This window comes from Colletotrichum destructivum, chromosome 8, assembly GCF_034447905.1.
Source record: "Colletotrichum destructivum chromosome 8, complete sequence".
NCBI classification, from domain to species: domain Eukaryota; kingdom Fungi; phylum Ascomycota; class Sordariomycetes; order Glomerellales; family Glomerellaceae; genus Colletotrichum; species Colletotrichum destructivum.
In genome coordinates, this window is record NC_085903.1 from 1,359,464 (window position 1) to 1,382,147 (window position 22,684).

The 22,684-nt window shown below is 56.9% G+C and overlaps 8 protein-coding genes across 8 annotated transcripts; 5 read left to right on the forward strand and 3 right to left on the reverse strand.

Annotated features, from left to right (window-relative positions):
• The first annotated feature begins 3,550 nt into the window (after positions 1–3,550).
• Positions 3,551–7,267, forward strand: CDEST_12255 (Putative transcription factor, MADS-box). The gene is made up of 4 exons (XM_062928411.1): positions 3,551–4,038; positions 4,180–4,600; positions 4,673–4,829; positions 4,885–7,267. Exons 2-4 carry the CDS (start codon positions 4,545–4,547, stop codon positions 6,646–6,648), a joined length of 1,977 nt encoding a protein of 658 aa, XP_062784462.1. The 5' UTR covers positions 3,551–4,038; positions 4,180–4,544; the 3' UTR covers positions 6,649–7,267.
• Positions 7,268–7,514: 247 nt separating this feature from the next.
• CDEST_12256 (uncharacterized protein) lies at positions 7,515–8,953 on the forward strand (the record flags this gene model as incomplete). Its single annotated transcript, XM_062928412.1, has 2 exons — positions 7,515–8,315; positions 8,370–8,953. The coding sequence occupies 2 exons, from the start codon at positions 7,515–7,517 to the stop codon at positions 8,460–8,462; spliced, it is 894 nt and encodes a 297-aa protein (XP_062784463.1). The 3' UTR covers positions 8,463–8,953.
• Positions 8,954–10,326: 1,373 nt separating this feature from the next.
• Positions 10,327–11,702, forward strand: CDEST_12257 (Putative chitin synthesis regulation, Congo red resistance, RCR protein). Its single transcript, XM_062928413.1, has 2 exons — positions 10,327–10,810; positions 10,897–11,702. The coding sequence occupies exons 1-2, from the start codon at positions 10,706–10,708 to the stop codon at positions 11,323–11,325; spliced, it is 534 nt and encodes a 177-aa protein (XP_062784464.1). The 5' UTR covers positions 10,327–10,705; the 3' UTR covers positions 11,326–11,702.
• A 1-nt stretch (position 11,703) lies between these two features.
• Positions 11,704–13,438, reverse strand: CDEST_12258 (uncharacterized protein). The gene is made up of 2 exons (XM_062928414.1): positions 12,580–13,438; positions 11,704–12,518 (listed from the first exon to the last, which is right to left on the reverse strand). Exons 1-2 carry the CDS (start codon positions 12,746–12,748, stop codon positions 11,872–11,874), a joined length of 816 nt encoding a protein of 271 aa, XP_062784465.1. The 5' UTR covers positions 12,749–13,438; the 3' UTR covers positions 11,704–11,871.
• CDEST_12259 (Putative translation protein, beta-barrel domain superfamily) lies at positions 13,420–17,264 on the forward strand (the record flags this gene model as incomplete). Its single annotated transcript, XM_062928415.1, has 3 exons — positions 13,420–13,978; positions 14,134–16,745; positions 16,805–17,264. 3 exons carry the CDS (start codon positions 13,420–13,422, stop codon positions 16,979–16,981), a joined length of 3,348 nt encoding a protein of 1,115 aa, XP_062784466.1. The 3' UTR covers positions 16,982–17,264.
• Positions 17,047–19,013, reverse strand: CDEST_12260 (Putative protein arginine methyltransferase NDUFAF7). The gene is made up of 2 exons (XM_062928416.1): positions 17,585–19,013; positions 17,047–17,521 (listed from the first exon to the last, which is right to left on the reverse strand). Exons 1-2 carry the CDS (start codon positions 18,962–18,964, stop codon positions 17,312–17,314), a joined length of 1,590 nt encoding a protein of 529 aa, XP_062784467.1. The 5' UTR covers positions 18,965–19,013; the 3' UTR covers positions 17,047–17,311.
• Positions 19,014–19,268: 255 nt separating this feature from the next.
• On the reverse strand, positions 19,269–22,449 carry CDEST_12261 (Putative Zinc finger, TFIIS-type, transcription elongation factor S-II, central). The gene is made up of 3 exons (XM_062928417.1): positions 22,139–22,449; positions 21,272–22,024; positions 19,269–21,212 (listed from the first exon to the last, which is right to left on the reverse strand). Exons 1-3 carry the CDS (start codon positions 22,283–22,285, stop codon positions 21,204–21,206), a joined length of 909 nt encoding a protein of 302 aa, XP_062784468.1. The 5' UTR covers positions 22,286–22,449; the 3' UTR covers positions 19,269–21,203.
• CDEST_12262 (Putative tryptophan synthase beta chain-like, PALP domain-containing protein) lies at positions 19,275–20,821 on the forward strand. The gene has a single exon (XM_062928418.1). The coding sequence runs from the start codon at positions 19,441–19,443 to the stop codon at positions 20,818–20,820; it is 1,380 nt and encodes a 459-aa protein (XP_062784469.1). The 5' UTR covers positions 19,275–19,440; the 3' UTR covers position 20,821.
• Positions 22,450–22,684: the final 235 nt, after the last annotated feature.

Below are 22,684 nucleotides of genomic sequence, written 5' to 3' on the forward strand. Positions count from 1 at the left end.
TTTTCAAGATAGGGTGGGGCTGGCTGACCAGACCGATAATGCATGGAGGTATGACTAGTTTGCAGGAAAGGATGCGGCACGACTGTACGGAGTAATCTGACATGGGTTCGAGAGGCGGGAGGGTAGGGCAAGGATGGGCATGGTGGAGAAGGGGGGTTTCTCTGTGAGAGAATCAAACTTGACGTTCCATATGACTGACCATGGCGGGGAGAAATTGGCGAATCGGGCAAAATGGGGACGTTTGACCGAGGACATGAGGGGTGATTGGTGGAAGTGCCCGCCTGACATAGGTAAGACGTGGGAATCCGGCGTTGCGAGGTCAAGGGCAGATAGAACTCCAAGGGGGAAACAGCAGGCAAGGGAAATGATCGGACGGAACAATGGCAAGGCAACCTGGCGCAACAAGAGCCAGAGCGAGGCCCCGAGCAACGAAGAAGAAACAAGGTTTGATGATGAGGCCACCCAAGCCCCAAGGGTTTTGTCCGCTTGCCAGCCTCGAGGGCCTCTTTGAGAGTGCCCGTCATGGTGGGGGAATTGGGGAGAATGAATGGTTGGGAACGCCGTTCTTGGTAGATGAAGAAGCTGGGTGAGGAGGCGGATTGGATCGTCCGGTCAATTACGGTGACTTTTTGGGTCGCAGGGAAACATGTGGACGGTAATGCGTGATGCGTGATGCGAGAAGAGCGTGGGACAAAGGGCGAGGGACGAAGGGCGTTGATTGGCGGGAACTGATCTGTAGGTCGCGTGGCTGCGGAGCGCGTCTCCCCTTCCCGATCGTCAAATACTAAAAATAGGATATTTTTAGAAGCTGCTGCTGCAAGCCTTGGACAAGGATGATGTGGAAGACACCGGAGGTGACAGGAACGGGGGGAGGGGGTTTTCTGGGAAACAAAGCAGCAAGGCCCAATCGGCTTGCGAATTGCGCCCAGGAACGTTCCTCCCGTGCGCCTTAGCCTCAAGAAACATGCACGTCGACCTCACACCGTCACAAAAATGATGGTGATGATGATGATTAATTGTGCGTTACGCGCGTTGTGTGTGCTGCACGCCGTACGAGGGACGGGATAGAGGGGAAACTGGGCAGCGAGAGGCTCTTTTGCGGCTATGCTACAGAACTCCCGATATGGCACCCCCGGAATGAGGGGTGGGGGGCGATTTGACGTGAGGTTGAGAACAAGCATTCCAAGCATTTCGTTCGCCCTTCCACCCGGCCTCGAATAGATTAGCGCCATGTCGTTGTACATGGCCGGCGCTTAACTCAATCATATGGTTAATTTGAAAGGTGGGATGGCGTTGGGCAATGAGACGGGGAAGAAGGGGGGGAGAGAGAGAGAATGTTACTGGTTTCCGGCCTCTCCTTGGGTCGCTTCCTAGTCTCGTTCGTCATACAACTACGGTAGCAGACGTGTCTGAACAAGAAGACGGCGAGCCGCGAATTCGGGAGGTTGTTTCCAAAGAAGGACGGGGTCGCAGACGAGGATTGACATCTCTCTGGGGTCGTTTATCTGATGCCGAGCCTCCATGTCGTCCCGAAGCTTGACAGCCAGCAAGGTTGGGCAAGGTGTGAATGTCCAAAACGGGTGGGGGGGCGTATGGTCGTTTCTCGAACAACGAGAGACAGAGACAACATCTCCATTTTTCAGTTCTCAAAACATGGTGACCAGGGCAGATAGAGTGAGACAATGAACGCGGGGTATCGTCGACAGTGGGGGAGTGATCTAATTCTGGATGATGGGCGACTGGGTTGGTCAAACAACCATAGTATATACGTGGAAGAGAAGGGTTGTGAAACGAAATGTCCGGCGCAGAACCACGGGAGCGGACGGACTGTGTCGAAGGGCCCTGAACCATTCAGCCATTGGCCACACCTCCGGCGGAAATGCAGCACCCTGGAGGATGGGTAGTGTTCCTTTAAGGACCTGTCTAGGCGGAGGAATCGTCGGTCGAGGAGTCGGGAGTCGGCCAATATACTGGGTACTTGGGTGCTAGGTGGTGGTGATTGGGGCAGCTGGGAAGCGTGTGCGTTCGGTGATGGCTAGCTTGTCGCCAGTCAAGGAGAAGATACTAATACGGGGCGGACGAAGGGGAGGGTCGAGAGTGAAAAAGAAAAGGGAGAGGGAGATGCACGACACGACCGCGACGCAGGATCCGTCGGCGCCAAGGCTATCCTCGAACTCAATTGTCCAACCTGAAATGCGGTACTGTATGCCGGGACATGATTCGCGAGGGCTGAGTCGGTTTCGACACAACGGAGAATGGATGGCAGATTAGATCCCGTCCTCGGGGGCGCGGCCTGTGCTCTCGGAGAGCGTCCTCTCTCCTGTGTGCCCTTGTGGCCTCATCCGTGTGCCTGAATCTACATGCAAGACTTCGTTCCTGCGTTCCTGCACCGGCGCCGGCGCCGGCGCCGACGGTGGTGGCGGCGCGGTTGTGGTGATGGGGGAAAAGCTCGAGATGCGGCCCGGGCACATTGTTTGCTCGCTGGATGACATCCTCCATTCCTCCCTCACGGCCCCGCGGCGTTACAGTTCTCTGCTTAGGCGTGGAGAGTAAGCAGCTAGGACATCGAACGGATGAGAGGTTTGGGGTGGGTAGAAGGTCCTGGAGGGGTGTGGTGATTAAATCATGAAGGTGATGGTGATGATTAAGATGGAGATTATGATGGCTGGCCAATGGGTAGGCCAAGGTCCAGGGGGAAGGAGTCCGGTTCAGAGTTCCGGCGTCAGTCGAGTCCACTCGAATGTCCAGGTCGAGGCTTGTGGCATGTCAATGCTCAATGCTCAATGCTCTCTGGGCTGATCCGGACCTGGGCCAGTGTTGGTTTGGTGCCGGTAGCTGTTGGTGGTTTTCTCAGGGCGAGGAAGGGTCGCTGTACAGGTATGCGCCCTAATCATCCTCGCGGCGGCCCGCACGCACCTCATGTCTGCTACTATGTAGACGTCAGATGTCTTGACGACACCTGCCACATGTATCTTTTCTGCAGTGTCTCGCTAGCGGCAAGACCATCGCAATGGCTGCCGGTACCTTACTCGAGGCGGTATAGTACAAAAGGCCCCACCAGACCCTTGGACAGTGCGCAGGACTCAGGTGGAGATTGCGACTGCACACTGTGTGGCTAGCAAACTTTTTGCGCGGCGGTCACAGTGTCCGAAGCCCGTCTCACGTCTTTTCTCATTCCCTGTCTCCTCAGGCTGTCGTTTCACGAGCGTTCGCAACGGCCACCAGGACCCCCCGTCATACAACCGCACGCTCCAAGAGTCCTCGCGACTTTGCCTTGTTGGTGGTAGTGAGGCCCAAAGGTGAGGTGCTACGGCGCAAATGAGGTGAGAACAGGACCGTCTACCTGGATAGAGGAGAAGACGGCGCGAAGGAGGTGTGTGGTCCACTCGCTCGTTGCAATGTGCATGGCAGGGCCTGGAAACAAGAAGAGGGCCCGCTGGCTTCTTCTTCTGCTTCTGCTTCTGGACTCGGCAGGGTAATTGCAGTAAAGACCCCCTCCCCAGTCCCATTTTCTTCCTTCCCCCCTCCCCTCCTTCGTCCCTACACGTCCCGGGATTCGTTTACCATCCATCCCTTGTTACTACTTCTCTTACCAAGGTGCTTGCCTGCTGATACTGCACCGCGCTAAACTGCTCTGCCCAGTGCTGCTCCCGCTCCCCGACAATTTCTGTTCTTGCATCCTTACTGGATCATTTCTGGCTACGCACACTCTTTCATCTCTCACTCTCACCCTCACTCTCGCTGCTTGCCCTGCCTCACGACTGGTACCACCTGCACGTTGCGACTGAGGTGCTGCGCTGCTGCACTGCACCAAGTAGAACTGCTGGTCCCCTCCACTACCCACTCCCTCCCATCCATCATTCTTATTTTTCCCCCTTCCCTCCTTCACTGTCTGTCTTCCCACACCCAGCAACGTGAACACGATCGCGTCTATTATTAGAATCATCCACGCCAGATTCAGCCCCATCGACCTGCACCTCACAACGCGACGCCTGTCCATCCCAGACCTGTCGCATCTGCGCTTGTAATGGGATCAATGTACGTTCTGGATGCGTCGTCTCCATCTGCTCTACTCCCCTACTCCAACAACCTTCGTCTGCACCCGCACCCGCTTCAAATACCGTTTGGTCCCGGGTTGCGCTGCCTGGTCCATGTCCAGTTTGACTGACGCATCACCAGTGCGCAACGACAGCCCAAGAGACAGGCCATTTAGATAAAAGCGATCGGCTTGCTCTGGCTAACTCTTGTTTCCACTCGCTCCGTTGATCGGCTAAGCTTGCCGCTCCGACAAGACAAACCCAGCTCTACTTCCGACCTTCCACGAGCCCCCCGTCCTTTTGAGACCCATCCGGTCTTTCTCCTCGTTCTCCTAGAGCCAGTCGACGCATCCTCAACCGCAACGGCTGAGACCTCGCCGCCGCCGCCGCGCCATTGCCAATCGGCATCCGAGTCGCTCGCCTCGATATTTCTCTCCGGCCCGGTACCAACGCGCCCAGTCGTCTCGAACCTATTCGCCAACCGCTCACCAGAGCATCTGGATCAAAATGGGACGCAGAAAGATTGAGATCAAAGCCATTAAGGATGACAGGAACCGTTCTGTGTAAGCTCGTTGACCCTTAGTTCCCCTTTGCACCTCCTACGGGCCCTCGCTGATTTATCGCGTCGCGTACAGCACCTTTTTGAAGAGGAAGGGTGGCCTGTTCAAGAAGGCGCACGAGCTTTCCGTCCTGTGCTCCGTGGACGTCGCTGTCTTCATCTTTGGCAGTAACAAGAAGCTGTACGAGTACTCTTCCACAGACATGCGGGAGATGATCACCAGGTATACCTACGTAAGATCTTCGCCCAGTCGCAAGTTGCAAACGCAGAATGCTGACCTTCGCTTAGCACGGTGGCCCCAACGAGCATAAGGGCCCCTCAGATTTCAACGGCGGCAACGACGAGGACGAAGATGAGGACCCCGAAGGCACGCCGCCGCAGGAGCCTCAAATGATCCCTCCTCAGTTCCAAGGGCAAGCTTCTTTCCCCCACATGCGACACCACACGCCGTCAGCGTCTCCTCCCATCCCGAACGGCATGTCTTTTCAGCAGCACCCTGGCCATCCCGTGCAACGCGGCCACACGCCGCAGCCTAGCATGGGATCGCGTCCTGCTTCTCGACAAGACATTCGCCGTATGGGACCGAGTATGGGCCCCCAGCCCGTCGGCCCTGGATCTCAGCAACCCCCCGTCAACGGCTTTGCGTACATGCCTAACCCGGCCATATATAACCCTCAGAACCAATCCAACATGCCCCCAAACATGCCTCACGGACTCCCCCAGCAGCATGGCCCTCAATACCCATCGTATCCCCCTAGCCACCACCCCCCGCACATGCAACAGTACATGGAAGATCAGCGCCGCTCCATGCCGCCCAGCTACCCGCAACCGCAAGGTCAGCAAGGGCCCGGGCCTCAAGTTTCTCGGATCTCGCCGTCTCCGCCACAGCCTCCCACCCAGCAGTTGCCGCCGCAACCGCCTCAGATCACACCCCCGCCACCACAGCCTCAGCAGCTTGACCATCAGCATCAGCAGCCGCAACATTCGCCTCAACTCCAGCAGCAGCAGCAACCGCAACCTCCACAGCCTCAACAGCAGCAGCAATCCCAGGCGCCGCCGCCGCCGCAATCCCAGGAGGCATCAATGCCGGCGCCAATGGAACCGCGATCGGAGCAACAAGAGCGACCCCAACCACCACTTCTGAATACGGACAGCGCAATTAAGAAGCTACCGCAGCGCAAGCAGCACAGCATCTTCACGCCTATTGACGAGAACCGCTCCATTCTATCCCAGCATCTGGCCTCGTTCGCCTCCGAGCAAAACAGCATCAAAGTAGAGTCTAATCGCCCTCCATTCCCTGATCAGAGCAACATCAAGATTGAGGGCAATCGGTCCCAGTCCGTCGATGTCGGCGCCGTATCCCGGACCAATGGTTCCACGACGTCTCCGCCTATACCTTCACGGGCCAGCACTCAATCTCTAAGTAAGACCCGAAACATTTCGGTATCGTCAATTCCAGAGACAATGTTTACTCCGCCGTCTCGCACCAACAGCATGAAGCTTGGAGGCGGTGCGCGGCCGCGTTTGAGGGTGGAGATTCCCGACGAACCTTCGGATGGCGGTAGCGCAACTGCCGAGTCAAACTCTCCTCGCAACTCAACCGACACTACATCCCAGACGACTCGGCGCCACGCATCCGAGTCACATTCTTCTGGCATGGTGCTGCCGCCACCATCCCCGTCAGCCCAAACGCTTTTGTCGGCTGGCGCTACGGGCCCGCCAAACCCGTTTGCCCGCCCGCCTCCCCAGCAAAACAATAACATGAATATTGACACCCCCGTGTCCGCTCTCCCATCCCGATTCTTGAACAACGAGTTCTTACCCAGCCCCAGCAGTTTTTACCCGGAGTGGTATTCGCGGGGCGGCAGCGACAGCAACACGCTGCCTAGTCCTTTGAACTTTGCGACTCCCGTTGTCGGCTCAGGTCCCAGCTTCCTAAGGGACGACAACAACACGGGCACGAAGCGCAAGAGCCCCGAGATCAGCGTAAGCGGACCACACGAGGGTCCCGAGGTTGGCAACGAGCCCAAGAGAGTGCGGGTCGATTCGTGATACCATTTCCCCCTTTTATTTTACCGCTTTGGCTGTACCATTCATCTGCATCCTGGCCTCTTTCGGCCCATTACGGAGTGCATTTGGTTCTATGATACCTCTGATATTTTTTACTTCACGGCATAAGCGTCACGTAGAATATTTAGTTCACATTCTCTTCTATACATATCCGTGTCGGCGGAGGGTCACGCTGCATCGACAGGCGCAAAACAGGGGTTATGGACGAGTGCTACTTTGTTTTTCTTTGTCCCTTTTTCTTTCACTTTGGATTGGCGGGGGACTACTCGCCATCTCCGGAACGGCTTAGGGTTCGTGATGTGCATACGGACATGTGAGATGACTGCGAGCGTGGAAAAGGCTGGCTTACAGCGAACGGTGGAAGACCCAACGGGCGCATTGTTTAATTCCTGTGGTATACTAGGGCAGTGGTTGATTAGTTCGAATGAGTTGTTTGATCTGGGCCCTCTGCGTGTTCGTCCAGACTACCTTGAGACATGACTTGCAGACCGGCCAAGATCTTGGCGGCAGTGACTATGGGGTCGACTTCCGGCGCGGCCTGCAGTTGCACTAATAACAATGTAATTCAATATCCCGAACTTTCCAGTCTTGGGATGACGAGTCTTGTTTTTCAACTCGAGAATCCAAAAGGTGGTGCATGATTTGTCAATCACTGCGTCAGACATAACGGATCGAAAAATCCTCCTGTAACACCAACCAAAAAGGGTGAAAACCACCCGACCCCCCCCCCCCCCCCCCCCCCCCCCCCCCACGTCGGCCAAGCGCTCCGTGCGTCACTTCACCACCTATTCGGCGTCGAGAGCAAGACACAGTCTTTGATTACCTACGTGGTAGCACAAGTGCACACAATGTTCACCCCAGCCGCAAAACGAAGAAGGGTAGATGTTGCCAACGAGACGCTTCGGAAACCCTTCAAGTCACCCATGGTGCGGGACCGGGAGGCGGGACCCGACACCGCCGCCGAGGATGGTGCAGCACCATCTCCGCCACCGAAGCCGAACTGGGAGACCCGTGCGGACTCGGACTCGGGTGCAGGTCCGGGTAGCACAACGGCCGCGTCGGTGGCCACGAGGCCGCGACCAGTTGGGCTTCAGGCCGTGACGCCGGCGAAGCAGATGGGCGCACCCTCGCGCCGGCCGTTCAGCGTGCCACGGCCACAATTACATCCGGGGGCGTCTCCTTCGTCAACAAGGGGGGTTCCTCACGGAACTGGGTCGGTCGCGAAGTGCGGAGCTTCGATGCCGGGCAGTAGTAAGGTCACGAGGGAGGCCGAGGGCAGAGAGGAGATCATCCGGCAGGCTGGGCGGATCCGCGGCGCGGGCGAGGGCGAGACTGACGAGGAGCTTGTGGGGTTGATTGAGAAGTGGAGGGCGGCAGGCCGGATCGCGGCGGAGGAAGTGTTTGAAGGGTCTCGGGAGAGGGTGGAAAGGATGGGCGGATTGAAGGGTATGAGGAAAGCTCAGAGGGAAGACGGGGTCCGATTCGCGAAGAGGATGCTTGAGGAAGAGAAGCATGACGAGGAAAGGCGCCGTGGGAGAGTTGATGTGGATGGGGATGTTGAGGAGGAAGGGGAGAGGGAGCAGTCGCCTCGGGAGTTGAGAGTTAATGATGATGGAAGTGAGGTGTGTGAAGATGATGAGGAGGTCGAGGTGAGTACTACGAGAACCGGGGACGGGGAGGGGCGAGGCACTAACGACAGACAGGAGTTTACCATGGGCACAATGCTCAGGAGCATGAACATCAACTTTGACATCATTGGATACGATGAGGAGGCCGGATGGTGGAGAGACGGGTGAGCTACGAATGGCCTCCCGCTCGTCGTCGGTCGTCGACTCCCACACGAATATGACGAGCCCGCCACTGCGTACGCTAACACGTATTGCGAGAACCCCATACGGCTTTCGAAGTCTGAGCGACTCGAAGGGTTTCGGCCACTCAGCTCGGGCCTCTCGGAAGATAAAATAGAACGAAAAGGGCAACGACTGCATGTCTTCTTGCGCACATCATCACTATCAACATCATCCCACGAACGCATGCACCCCCCCATCTCTTCCAGTCAATTGCCTGAGTTTCTTCATATTTGCGGACGACCATCGAATCTCGGATCCGGAGCCGAGCTAGCGGCTGAGTTATCCAAGCATATACCCAAGGGCGCACCCGCACATGCAGACAGGAGCGCCAGCCCTACGTAAGGAAGGTGAGAGGCGGGCTAAACTCTATATTTGGGTTGTTTTTGCCGGCAAGCTTATCGAGTTCTTTTGTCTGATATGGACGAAAGAAGTTGGGTGGACGGACGAGGAGAGATGTCAGTCACGATGTGAAAGGGGATCGAGAGACGTTGAAGATGTATGAACATGGATCTACCCGAGTTAACCATCACACCCATACATCATTTCCGGGTGAAATGGAGCTTCGTCTCTACGCCCGTCCCTCACTAAGCCCTAACGCTCACGAACTTTTGCTCAACTATGAGGCTTGGGTGCTAGCTGCTGATGGACCTGCGCGGTGTTTGTTGATTTGCGAATGGACGGCCCACCCCTCCAACATCGTTCTCGTCTTACAATACAGGGAGCTGAACCATAAGGCCGGCTGACGAGGACGTGTGGCTGACGCCGGCCGATTGATCCGATGTTGTCATCGATTTAAGGAAGGACGAGCAAATGTGAAGCACCGTTCGAGGTTTGTATTGGCCATGGGCATGGCGCGTCGTGGTTATGCTCGTCGGCATCCACGTACCTGATCCCAAGTTAATCTTACGCGAGGTTGCCCCCCCCCCCGGGGGGGGGATATGGCAATGAGGCCGCGAATCAGATGCTGCCAGTCATAAGGGCACACACAGCCATGACGGAAAAAAAGACCAATAGAGAGGGAAGATACGATGGCTGTTTTCTTCACTCCTAAGTCTCACTTATAAAGGACCCAATGTTCACGATTCGGCCACCGACGTTTTTTCACAAACTAGATCAAGAGCCACGAACCAGCCCAAGTGATATTGGGCAGCGAAAGTTGGGGGTTGGAAACGAAGTAGACTCGACGGGCGAGACTGAGGGGGAAACCCTCCAGAAAAACGGTGGTCTGCTTCAAAGCACGGGGCTGCCGCCCAGTCCGCTTCTCCTCTGCTTCCCGTCCTCCCGTCGCGATGGATGGGAAACACTGCACTGCGGCGGCCCAGAGGGTGGTGGGCGGCCTCTCAGACCGCTGATGTCCACGACTCACGGAGGACTGGCCAGTGTTTGTTGTTTCTGTTTGCGAGAGAGAGAGAGTGTGTGTGTGTGCTTCCTACTGTGTAGAATGTCGAGTGTCGTAGTACGCCGTTCGGGACCCGAGATGGATGAAACGACTCTCGTGCTTCAGGGCTGCCGCAGAGTTGCACACGTACCGCCGTCGTCAGTGGTCACACTCCTCGACGACCTCCAGCTGGTCCCTTTCAGCCAATGGAGGCCAATGAGGTCCCGTCCATGCACCCCAACCTCCCAAAACCGACCCCGTCCCACCCCCTGGACGCCCGTGGAGAACAAAGTTAACGATGCCGGCACCCATGTCCGAGCATAACTAGAAAAGATGTGGATACCTGTGGATGCATACGCGTAGTATTAGAGTACAGAGCACCTGGTAGTAAGTAAGTGGCTGGTCGAATGCTCTCATCGCTCTTGTTTTCCCGTTTGGAGCGATTCAAATAAACCGTCCACCCGCTGCATCTCCGAGTCTTGGCAGAGCCAGGAACCATTATACACACTCTTTCACTCCCTTCCCCTACTCGTCACCACACGCTAGCTACCCTTGCTCGCTCGTTGGTTGTCAAAACGACTTGGCTTGGTCTAACTCCGGCGTAGCTGATCTGCAGACATTGCACTCGCCGAATGCCAGCCACGGGTGAGCAAAAAAAAAAAAAAAAAAAGGAACCCCGGAATAACCTCGAATTTGGCGTGGAGCTGCCAACGAAAAGGGACCGGGCTGGACCGGACCGACTGGATTGGACTGGATTTGGATATAGAGGGGACGATCGATTGGGCGAAAGCAAAGCAGACTATACATCACGATGGACGCCTACTTGGTCGCTCGGCAGACTGTGGCCAACTCCAACGAACTCCCTCCCGGCTGGGTCATCCAGAATGGACGAGCAATTCCCTGGTGGTATAGTCGGGTAAGAACCTCTCCCCCTCATCTCTCTCTTTCCTTCTCTCTCTCTCTCTCTATGCACTCCGACTCTAACAAATCCCGCAAAAACAGACGGGCGTCATCGTCAAGTGGTCCGTCTTCCTCGGCCTCACGACGCTCTTCGCTGCCTTCCTCGTCATCGGCTACGTCCACGGCAAGCGTCGCATGAAGAAGGGCCTTCTCCCGCTCGGCTACCACCGCTGGCTCTTCAGCCGCGCCCAGCTCGCTCGCGTAGACAGCCGCTACGCCTGGCCCACTGCCTCCTACAACACCTACCGCCCGGAATACTACAACACCCACCCGAACGCCCCGGCCGGCGGCTACTACGGCATGCAGGGGATGCCGCCGCCCACCTACGATCCCAACGCCGCTAGGCCTCCCGTCTACGCGCCCCCCGATGGGGGTTCCAAGATTGACCCGTCCCAAGAGTACGGCGTCTCGCCGCCCGCCGCCGTTGCGGCGAACCATGCCGGGCAGGCTTATCCGTACAGGTCGCAGTGAGTGAGAGGACTGCGAAAGGGCGGCGCGGAGGATGAACACGTGTGGTTTTCTTGTTGCGTTCGGCGTTCCAAAGCGGCTTTACCTCTTTTTTTTTCTTTTTTTTCTTTCTTCAGCTCACCCCTCTCTTCCATGTCTTTATTTAGAAAGGTCGTGTTGCTCATTGCTAGCTCGAGATGAGATTCAAGACGAGACGAGGTGTGATATAACCGAGACGCAAATCAAGACGAGGATCGTCAACGAGAATTGGCTGGGTTCATCGTATACCTAGAGGCCACAAGATCCGCGGGCATCCAGGCTGGACGCCTCATTCACCGGGGACTGCTGGGACGCCTTGACTATGACTCTTGTATATTGTACAATGCAGCACTGTTCCCACCCAATCGATAAGAAATTATACATGCCAGTGGAACGTGTCACTGACCCGGGCCGTGAATCGTCGTGGGCTCTCCTTCTCTTTCTTGACTGCAGCAATTCGTTGATATCCGTAGCGGCCGTGGGTATCGTCATAAAATATGTTAAAAGTACTTGCCTTGTTTCTTCGCCCCCCTAGTCCACGTCCATAGCGTCAGGGTCGTAGTCTACGAATGCCGAAGCCTCGGCCGGGGTCAGAAAACCGGGCACACTAGCGCTGACCGGCTGTTGGGACTCGAGAATGGGGGCGCCGACGGGTTGCTGAGGGACAAAAGGTGGCGGCATCTGCACGGCGGGTGTGCCTTTGCCCTCTCGTTCGAGACGCTGCCTCTCACGCATGCGGGCCCGGGATTCGACGATGGCCTTGCGGACGCTGTCTTGCTCGCGTGGAATGGTTAAGGATGTGGGTTCGTTGTACAAGACCACCTGCATGCCGGCAAGCTCGCCTTGATCGTTGGCCAGAATGGAGGGTGGAATGCGCGTAGCGCGCAGGTGCTTCTCAATGTCCGGCAGGAAGACCAGCTTGCCGTCGTCGGTCTCGCTCTCGGAGGATGAGAGCTCGTCATCGATGCTGTAAATGTAGACCTTGTGCTTGGTGTCGTCGAGCTGCATCACTTCCTCGTCGGGTGATAGCGGAGGTGGTGGGTTGCAATGGCGACGGCGGCGATGGCTGGTGGGAGAGGTGGAGGCCGTCGACGAGGATGTGGGAACAGCGGCGTTTGGCGACACGGACGATGGAGTCGGCTCCTCCACCGGGACATAAAGTTTCTGGCCATTCTTCTCTGCATGCAGTGTTAGCATCCAAATACGCCAAGAAAGCCTGACCGGGGGGTTGGACTGTACCTAGATTCAACAGACTGAGTCTTTTGGACAAACGTTCGTTGTCCTGGGACTCAGCCTTTCTTTTGCGCCGTAACTGTCTCGCCGGTTGATGTTGCTGGTGCTGCTGATCCGGCTCCAGCGCGTGGGAGTCCAGCGCATGGGAGGGAGATTGGGCCCCGTGCAGCAACATGTATCCGGCGACTTTTTGCTGGAACTTTCTCGCGCGCGCGTCGGGCTTCTCACCCAATCCTTTCCTGCTGCACCCCCTACACTTTTACTACCAAACCTCTCTTTTCGCAACGCTGCTGGCCTGACGACTACAACGACGCCAACAGTAACAGCAACGGACAACGGAACCCGATACGATAGTCAATTAATCCAATCCCCGCAGTGGCCACTTATATCGCAGCAAAGAGAGACACGACAGGAGCAGCTGAGCAGCAGCCGAGCACAAAGGCGCCGCCAATCGCCAATCGGGGGTGATTAGAGGTCGTCGTTGGTATTTCCTAAGCGTGAGGGTAAGAGAGGTGCGGCACGGCTGATCTCGAATCGCCGTTTCCGGAAGAGTAGGGAATATCCCGTCGCGAACCGAAGAACGCAGTTGGCTCCAGAGCCAATCCGAAATCCGGACGCCTCTGGGTTGGAAACAGCAGTCTTTTTTACCCCGGTTCGTTTGCTGGTAAGACAACAACCGACAGACTTGCTTGCTCGCTTTTCTGTGAGGTTTCGTTCGAAATCGAGACGTGGGAAGAAGGCGAGAAAGATAGAGAGAGAGGAGACGTTCTGAGTCTCACGCTGCGCAATTTCCAGTTCGTCCGTCCAGGCGGTTGTATTTGAGGGGAAGGGCAAAGTCAGAGAGGAATGACGGCGGGAGGAGCTGTTATGCTCGTACGAGGGGCGCGGGCGCATTCACAAGCGCTCAGCTGTGGCGGATGGCCTGGGTCGGGGAGCTCTGGCGCTTTTGTACTGGCCTTGAGTCGTTCCCGGCGGGCTTGTAGAAGTTTCTACGAAAGCACCCGGCCAGACAGCCCCTTGCGGCCGCCCCTACCACGCCTGCGTCCGCATCCGCTCCCGCTATCGCTGCCCCTCCTACCCCGAAGCAATGCGAATGCAGCTGCGGCGCTAACAAGCTGCCCACCCCGCCAAAAGAGTCACAGCTGTGCCGGCCCTGATAAAACGCCCACCTCCTCCACATCTACAATCAAACCCTCTTTTTGCTGGACTCGAGCGTCGGTCGGATCCCAGACAAATACACTTACGACGCCGTCTGGTCTCATCTCATCAAGTGCCATCTTCCCGCAGAGGCGCTTTCATTCTACTTCGACATCATCCGCTGCAGTCATGGCTGAGCCAAAGTGGCCCGGCGCCGTTGTGCGCAAGACTTTCCTCGAGTTCTTCGAGAAGAGGGGCCACACTATCGGTACGATATCACCAAAACCCCTCCATGCTACCAATGTCACGACATAGCATTGCCCCGTCGGCCTTGCGTCTATTGATCACACAGATTACGACTGCTCTTTTGGCTTCGTCAACTTGCAGAGCTTCGGTTGGCTGACTCGTCTTACTATATCACAGTTCCCTCCTCCTCCGTCGTCCCTCACAATGACCCCACCTTGCTCTTCACCAATGCGGGCATGAACCAGTTCAAGCCCATCTTCCTCGGAACGATCTCAAAGGCCGATCCCATGTACTCCCTGAAGCGTGCGACCGACACCCAGAAGTGCATTCGTGCTGGTGGCAAGCACAACGATCTCGACGATGTCGGCAAGGACAGCTACCACCACACCTTCTTCGAGATGCTGGGCAACTGGTCCTTCGGAGACTACTTTAAGAAGGACGCAATTGAGATGTCTTGGGAGCTTCTGACAAAGGTCTACGGCCTGGACCCTTCCCGTCTGTACGTCACCTACTTCGAGGGCAACCCCGACATGGGCCTCGAGCCTGACCTAGAGGCCAAGGGCCTGTGGCAATCTGTTGGTGTCCCCGAGGACCACATCCTGCCCGGTAACATGAAGGACAACTTCTGGGAGATGGGCGATCAAGGCCCCTGCGGACCTTGCAGTGAGGTTCACTACGACAAGATCGGCGGCCGCAACGCCTCTGACTTGGTCAACCAGGATGACCCCATGGTTGTCGAGATCTGGAACAACGTTTTCATCCAGTACGACCGCCAGCCCGATAGATCTCTGAAGTCCTTGCCTGCAAAGCACGTCGATACCGGCATGGGTTTCGAGCGTCTCGTGTCAGCCCTCCAGAACACCGTCTCCAACTACGCCACCGATATTTTCACCCCCTTGTTTCAGAGGATAGAAGAGGTCACGGGCGCCAGACCGTACACTGACAAGTATGGCGCTGACGACGTTGATGGCATCGACACCGCCTACCGTGTCGTTGCTGATCACATACGCCTGTTAACCTTCTCCATGTCCGACGGCGCTGTTCCCAACAACGACGGACGCGGATATGTCGTTCGCCGAGTCTTGCGTCGCGGCGTTCGTTATGCCCGCAAGTACTTCAACGCCGAGATCGGATCCTTCTTCTCCAAGATTCTCCCTGCTCTTGTTGACCAGATGGGCGAACAGTTCCCTGAAATCGTCAAAAAGCAGCAGGACATCAGGGAGATCCTGGATGAGGAGGAGGAGGCCTTCGCCCGTACCCTTGACCGTGGTGAGGCACAATTCGAGAAGTACGCCAACGCTGCCATCAAAAAGGGCGAGAAGAAGCTCTCTGGTGCTGAGGTCTGGAGACTTTACGACACTTTTGGCTTCCCTGTGGATCTGACCAAACTCATGGCCGAGGAGCGTAAGCTTGAGATCGACGACGACGAGGTCAAGGTTGCTCAAGACAAGGCTCGTGAGGCCAGCAAAGTCGTCAAGAACTCCGTCCAGACCTTCGCAAAGCTAAACGTTCATCAAATTGCCGAGCTTGAGCAACAACTCAACGTTGCGAGAACGGATGACGAGGGTAAGTACGTCAAGGGTGACTCCAAGGCCAAGGTGCAACTGATCTACGACGGCAAGGCCTTTGTCAAGTCAACCAAGGATGTTGCCGAGAACACTCCCCTGGGTCTGTTGCTGGACAAGACCAACTTCTACGCCGAGTCCGGTGGCCAGGTCGCTGATACTGGGCGCATCGTCATTGATGATGTTGCCGAGTTCAAGGTCTTGGATGTACAGAACTACGGAGGATATATTGTCCACAACGGTTACCTCGAGTATGGCACATTGTCATCCGGCAACGAGGTGATCTGCGAATACGATGAGCTGAGGAGATCTCCCATCCGCAACAACCACACCGGTACCCACATCCTCAATCACTCTCTTCGCGAAGTCCTCGGCGACGACATTAACCAAAAGGGCTCTTTGGTGGACAACGAGAAGTTGCGTTTTGACTTTTCCCACAAGACTGCCGTGACCATTCCTGAGCTTAAGAAGATCGAGGACTTCTCCAACTCGTACATTCGCCAGAACGGCAAGATTTACGCCAAGGAAGTGGATCTCGACCTGGCCAAGGGAATCGAGGGTGTCCGCGCTGTATTCGGCGAGACATACCCCAACCCCGTCCGTGTTGTGTCCGTTGGCGTTGATGTCGACACGCTGCTTGGCAACCCCAAGAACCCTGAATGGCGCAAGGTCAGCGTTGAGTTCTGCGGTGGAACCCACGTCGAGCAGACCGGGCTCATCAAGGACCTGGTCATCGTCGAGGAGAGCGGCATTGCCAAGGGTATCCGCCGCATCATCGCCTACACGGGCGATGCTGCGCACCAGGTGCAGCGCGAGGCTGACGAGTTCTCCAAGCGTCTGGATGCACTCGAGGCGTTGCCTTTCGGCCCCGAGAAGGAGCAGGAGATCAAGACGACCCAGCACGCTCTGAACCAGCTGACCATCTCCACTCTCACCAAGGAGGACATCAAGAAGCGATTTGACAAGATAATCAAGTCTGTCACTGACGAGCAGAAGAAGCGCCAGAAGGCCGAGGCCAAGACTGCGCTCGACACCGTTGTCGCTCACTTCGATAAGAACAAGGACTCCAAGTGGTTCGTCGGCCAGCTCCCCATCTCTGCCAACGCCAAGGCCATCGGCGAGGTTGTCAAGCACTTTCAGTCCAAGGACAAGGAGCGCTCCGTCTACCTCTTTGGCGGGAGCAAGAACGAGGGCTCGGTTGCCCATGGTGTCTATGTTGGAACTGTAAGTCGTCACTGGAACGTCGGTCCATCCGCTGTGAAGTCGAGCTAACCCGGACCTAGCACCTGTCCTCTCAGGGTGTTACTGCCGAGCAATGGGCTGCTCAAGTTAGCGGAGTTGTCGGAGGCAAATCCGGCGGCAAGGAGCCTACCCGTCAAGGACAGGGCACCAATGCCGAGAACTTGGATGAAGCTGTCGCCACGGCGGAGAGGTGGCTCAAGGAGAAGCTCAACATTTGAGCGTCATACACGAGATTCCCGCCATTATGCTGCAGAGGCATGCCTGGCTCACGCAATCTACTTTTTAAACGGGAATTAGATGGACACAGGAATATGGACAGGACGATTATGTTGTGATCCGGACGATCGCATCGGAGCGGTTCACCGTCTTATCAAAAGCTTGTCTCCCCTTCCTTACCTTGTTGTGTTTAGGAGCCATCTCAGTCACGTAAAGTAAACAGACAAAGGCTTAAAAATAAAATAAAAAGAATCGCAAGAGAAAGAGTTTCCAGTCATCGCAAAAGTTATCCACGGTCTCAGGGGTATCATGTATATCCTGTCTACATGTATTTATACGGTGACCAGCACGCTGGCGTTCTCGTAGTAACTGAGCAGAGGGTTCTCCCCGCTGCGTGTCTGGGTGTCCTCAAGGAAAGCCCAGCGCTTCATAAAGTCACCATGAGACGTGAGCCTCGTGAGCTTGCCCGTGATGGCCTGGTACATTACCTCCATGGTTTGGAAATCTGTCGGGAACATGATGTCAAAGTAGCCCTGGTGAACCTGCACAGCTGGTCAGCATCGTCATCTTCGGAGCGTATGGGGCATGCAACAGTGGCAGCTTACCAAAGGCGTAGTCACGGGCACCGTCTTACGCTCGTACCGCGTCTGTACCACGGGTGCGTTGAGGCCAGGGATGGCGTCTGGCAGGGAGTGGAAGTCGCTCGTGACGAGACGGTGGGCAGGGAAGTACTTCTCCAGCACGTCGAAGAACTGCATCAGGCGGGTGGGTATGTACTCGGGCTCCGAGAGGTTTGGCATCATGGGCATGTGCGACTTGAGATTGCGCAGCATGCGGTTCGCTGGATAGGGGGTCGGGTAACGGCCTCCCGTGGCAGCGTGGCGGACGCGGAGGAAGCGGGCGAGGACCGGGTCAAGGTCCGGGGAGTAGAACTCGTACAGGTCGTTGTCGGCATCGACGAGGACGGAGCCCTGAAGGGGCTCCTCGGTGGCGAGGTCGTAGCGTACGCAGTCGTGGGAGAAGTTGTCAAAGACCTCCATGGCAAGGAAGAAGCATGGCGAGGGCACGCGCTCGGACCAGGAGAAGATGGACTTGTTGATGATCTCGACCTTGGAGGCGTGGCCGCGCGAGTCGGCGGTCGAGAGGAGGTGGTGGCGCTGCAGTGAGGCGAGTGCCGGGGAAATCTCGATGATACGGTACTGGGTGCGGGCGTAGACTTGGGGGTCTATGTCGCGGATGTAGTCGAGGATGTTGAGCATGAGTGTGCCGCGGCCGGCGCCCATCTCGTAGATGATGAGGTCATGGTAGGGGTACGTCGTCAGGCGGTAGTTGGAGACCAGGTAGCGGGCGATAGCCTCGCCGTAGTATGGGCGGAACAGCTCGGTGGGCGTGTGCCAGAGCGGGCGGGCGTCGTTAACCCCTTCCTTGTTGTCGAGCTCGTCCTCAAACTCGGTGTACCGCTGGCCCAGCTCGCGGTAGAAGTGCGGCTCATCGCGGAAGGCAGGGAAGTCGAAGGGCTGACCGGGGGAAAAGATGACGGCCTGCGTGGAGAAGTAGCCGTAGGCCGGGTTGTAGAGGCTGTCCTCGATGAAGTCACGGGTGAGCATTTTGACCTTGCGCGGGCGGGTTGAGCGGGCGGCCAGGTCGCGGGAGCTGAGCGTCGGGTAGGTGTCGAACTCGTCGGCGCGGTCGTTCGGGAAGAGGGACGTCCGCTGCTGCCACTTGGACTCGTTTGTCTTCTCCTGTTTCTCGGCAGACGTCTTCACGGCGTATTCCCTCCGCTGTTGCGACGTGGACGGCCCATTGATGCCCGTCGGTGGTCGTGTTGTAGCTGCGGCGGTATTGTGGTGAGGGTTATGAGGATGAGGACGACGTTGGCTCAGAGCCGGGAGTGCGGCGGTGGCAGCCGTGCAATGCCGGCGGGATTGGCACGCGGGCCGGCGGAAGAGCTCACGGAAGAGGCGGGTGACGGCGGGGGAGTCCATCCCGGAGGGAATCTGAGTGAGGAGATCGCAGCAGAAAATGAAGGTTGGGAATCAACAACTGTAGCAAAACAGCACCTCGCCGGCCGTGGGTTGGCAAAGGGTTCCATCATGGCCCGAGCTCCCTCGAAACGGACGGGGCAGCTGTTAATCCGCTGCAGGTTGCTTTCAGCCAAGGCCTCCCGAGGGTTGGATTGGAGCCGCTGAAGGCCGAAGCGCATAGCACATGTTGAGGCTGAATACAGGGGTCTCCTGAGCTAAAATGACATCACGCCGTTTAGCGGGCAACTCCCCTGCACACGCGTAGGGGGAAAAAAGATGGTCGGAATTTCGTGATCCAGTCAATGTTTACTTCACCTCTTCACCTACATCAAGTTCTCGAGAGATACTCGGGATAACGAAATCTCGTCAGAGAGAAGTCATAAGGACGCCGTGGGGACTCACGCGGACGATGGAGCACAACACATGACACGGACAACATGTCTCTGAGCAACCATCCAAAAGCCTATGGCTCAGCCGCCCTGGCGCTCGCCTTCGCGGCTGGCATCCTCGTCACACTGGGCTTCAAAGACTTCTATCCCGACCTCGAGCGCCGCTACCAGCGCCGCCGCACCCGCCGGGCTCCCACCGGCGGTTCATCCACGGATCCCTCCCGACGCAGCAGTGTTTTCTGGGGACCGCCCGTGCAGCTCGAAGACCATGAGACGGCCTCCGAAGCCGAGGAGGCGGCGGCCGCCTACGCGGGAGGCGCCTCGTGGAATCCACCTTTAATCGCAGACGGCGTCGCCGGCGCCATCGGCAACACCCCGCTCATCAAGATCCGCTCCCTTAGCGAGGCGACAGGTCGAGTCATCCTCGCCAAGGCCGAGTTCCTCAACGCCGCAGGCAACACGCCAAAGGACCGCGTCGCGTTGTCGATGATCGAAGCCGCCGAGGCTGCGGGCCAGCTCGTCCCCGGGCGTGGAGACACTATCTACGAGGGCACCGTCGGCAGCACAGGCATTTCGCTGGCGACGCTAGCGCGCGCAAGGGGCTATCGCGCGCACATCTGCATGCCCAACGATATGGCCATGGAGAAGGTTGATCTGCTCCGCCACCTCGGTGCGACCGTCGAGCGCGTAGACCCCGCACCGATCGCATCGCCGGAGCACTTTGTTAACCTCGCGAGGCGGCGCGCTGTTGAACACGCCGCCAACGCCGGTGACGGCAGTGTCGGCTATTTTGCGGATCAGTTCGAGAACCCAGCTAACTTCGCGGCGCACCAACACACAACGGGCCCGGAGATTGTGTACCAGACCGGGGGCAGGTTGGACGCCTTCGTGGCTGGCGCCGGAACGGGCGGTACTATTGCTGGCGTGGCCAAGTACCTCAAGGAAGAGGCCAACGTGCCGGGTCTGCAGGTCATTTTGGCGGACCCCCAGGGCAGCGGATTGTATAACAAGATCCGGCACGGCGTTATGTATTCCAGCACGGAGAAGGAAGGAACTCGGCGGCGGCAGCAGGTTGATACGATCGTAGAGGGAATCGGCATCAACCGGGTGACGGAGAACTTTGAAGCCGGCAGGGAACTGATCGACGACGCGATCAAGGTTACGGACGAGCAGGCGTGCCGCATGGCGAGATGGCTGGTGGAGAACGATGGCATCTTTGCGGGTAGCAGCAGTGCCGTCAACTGTGTCGCGGCCGTCGTTGCGGCCACGAGACTGCCCAAGGGCAGCCAGGTCGTTACGATTCTCTGCGACTCGGGCACGAGACACCTGAGCAAGTTCTGGAAACATGTGGCGACAATGGGTTTGGAGGAGGAAGAGCACTCGGCCGACCTTATCTCCGTGTTGAAGATTGGTCCGGCGAAGCAGTGAATAGGGCAATGATAAATTTAAACACAATCAATGCCACGAAGCACGTTGCAAACGCTCAATCGTTTCTCCGCCTCAACTTCGAATAGGCGGCTACCTCTCAGGCCATAGGTCCATCGAACCCCCCTTTCTAGAGTGTAGTTCCGTTCTGAGTGAAGTCCGCGACAAGGAAGCGGCAAAGACGCCCGAGTTTTCTGTGTGTAGGGGTAAAAAAGAACAGTTTAGAAGAATAAAAGGTTTCCTCGTCCCCAACTCCGTACCAGCCAAAACCGCACTAACTTCGAGTGCCAAATGCAAGACCATCCCGTGCCTTGAGAACGGGGTATAAGCGAAAAATGACGCCATCAGTCGAAATATGTGAAACCCTCCCCCTTCTAATCGCAGGCTCAAGAGAACTTGGACATTTGTTAGTATCCGAAAACCAAAAAAACTGTGGGGACATGGACAGGCTAACCTTCCAGCGATTACCGCAAACAGTGCACTCGCAGAATGTTGTCATCGGCTCATCAGCGCTGCGCGTCTGCGCCTGGCTGTAGCTAACCTTCTTCTGTCCACACTTGCCGCACTTGAGAGCGTCGCTGATGCTCTTCTCGGCCATGGGGACCTGTGCCTTCTTCATGTTCTCAAGTTGAAGTGCGTCTTCCTTTTTGCGCTGTTCCTCCGACTTGAGCTCCTCGTGGGTCATGACGACGAAGCGTTCAGGAGCGATCTTGCCCTCCATGACATTAACACCGAGCTGGCGGTTGCTCTTGACTTTCAGATTGCTAAACAGGGAGCGTAGCTTCTCACGATACTCCTTGGTGACACCCTTGTAGTGGCTGAACGCAGCGTGCTCGACAGCAACGGCTTTGGCGAGAACATCGGTGACGGAGGCAGTAGACCGGTAGGCGAGGCCGTTGTAGATCAGCTCGATACAGGAGTCGCGAGTTTCATCGCCGGTACGCTTGGTATCGCAGCCATCGGATTTGGCGCGACGGAGCTCGGGGTTGCCTTTGAAAGGCTGGTTCATCGCATTCGACGAAGATGGCTTCGGTGCGGGGGCCTGGGTTGGAGAGGGAGCGGCGGGGGACGACTGCTTCTTTATCTTGCCCTGCTTCTCGGCCTCGACGAGTTTCTTCCATTTGTGGACGAGTTCCGTCGCGGCGCGGGCGATTTCCTTGTTCGAGTTCGACCGAAGCTTGCCAACGAAGACACCAGCTCTGCTAGACTAAATGCGAGCAAACAGGTCAGCTTCGGTCCGTCCCTATAGATACACCAGTGTAGATGAAACACATGTGATGAACCGGTGTTGGGTTGGATCAAAAAGTCGGTCGCGGCGTACCCTGAGCATCTCTTCCGTGGGAGCAGCCTCCTTCTTCAGACGCTCAAGGAGGGCTAAGGCGGTCGCAGGAGGCTCGTTTGCCTGGACGATCTTGTTGAGCTGCTTGATGCAAGACTCAAGCTCACGTTGATCCATGCCTGTTGACATCGTGGGCAGTCAGGTTGCGTAATTGAGGGACTGACGAGCGACTTTCCGGCGCACGCGACGCAGAAATGGGATTTGTAACGGCGAAGTGGTTGAACGTGCGTTGCAATAGACAAGGCTACTTAGGTTCAGGTCCCTCTCTCTTCTAGACCTGACGTGGTGGAAATCGCGTCGGAGCCAAGTGGGGCGACGACCCAATTGTCGTGTGCAATATCTCCCGGATGCCGGCTTTATATTTTGCCGACGCACCATTTCCGTTAATGACTGACAGGATCAGTGTGGGGTGGGGTGTTGCAACCAACACCCTTCCCGCCTGCCTTATCGCCATGACCATGTGATGACCAGGTTGATTCGAAGCTTATCACTGTGACACTGTCGAGTCACACTGCTTCCCACATGGTC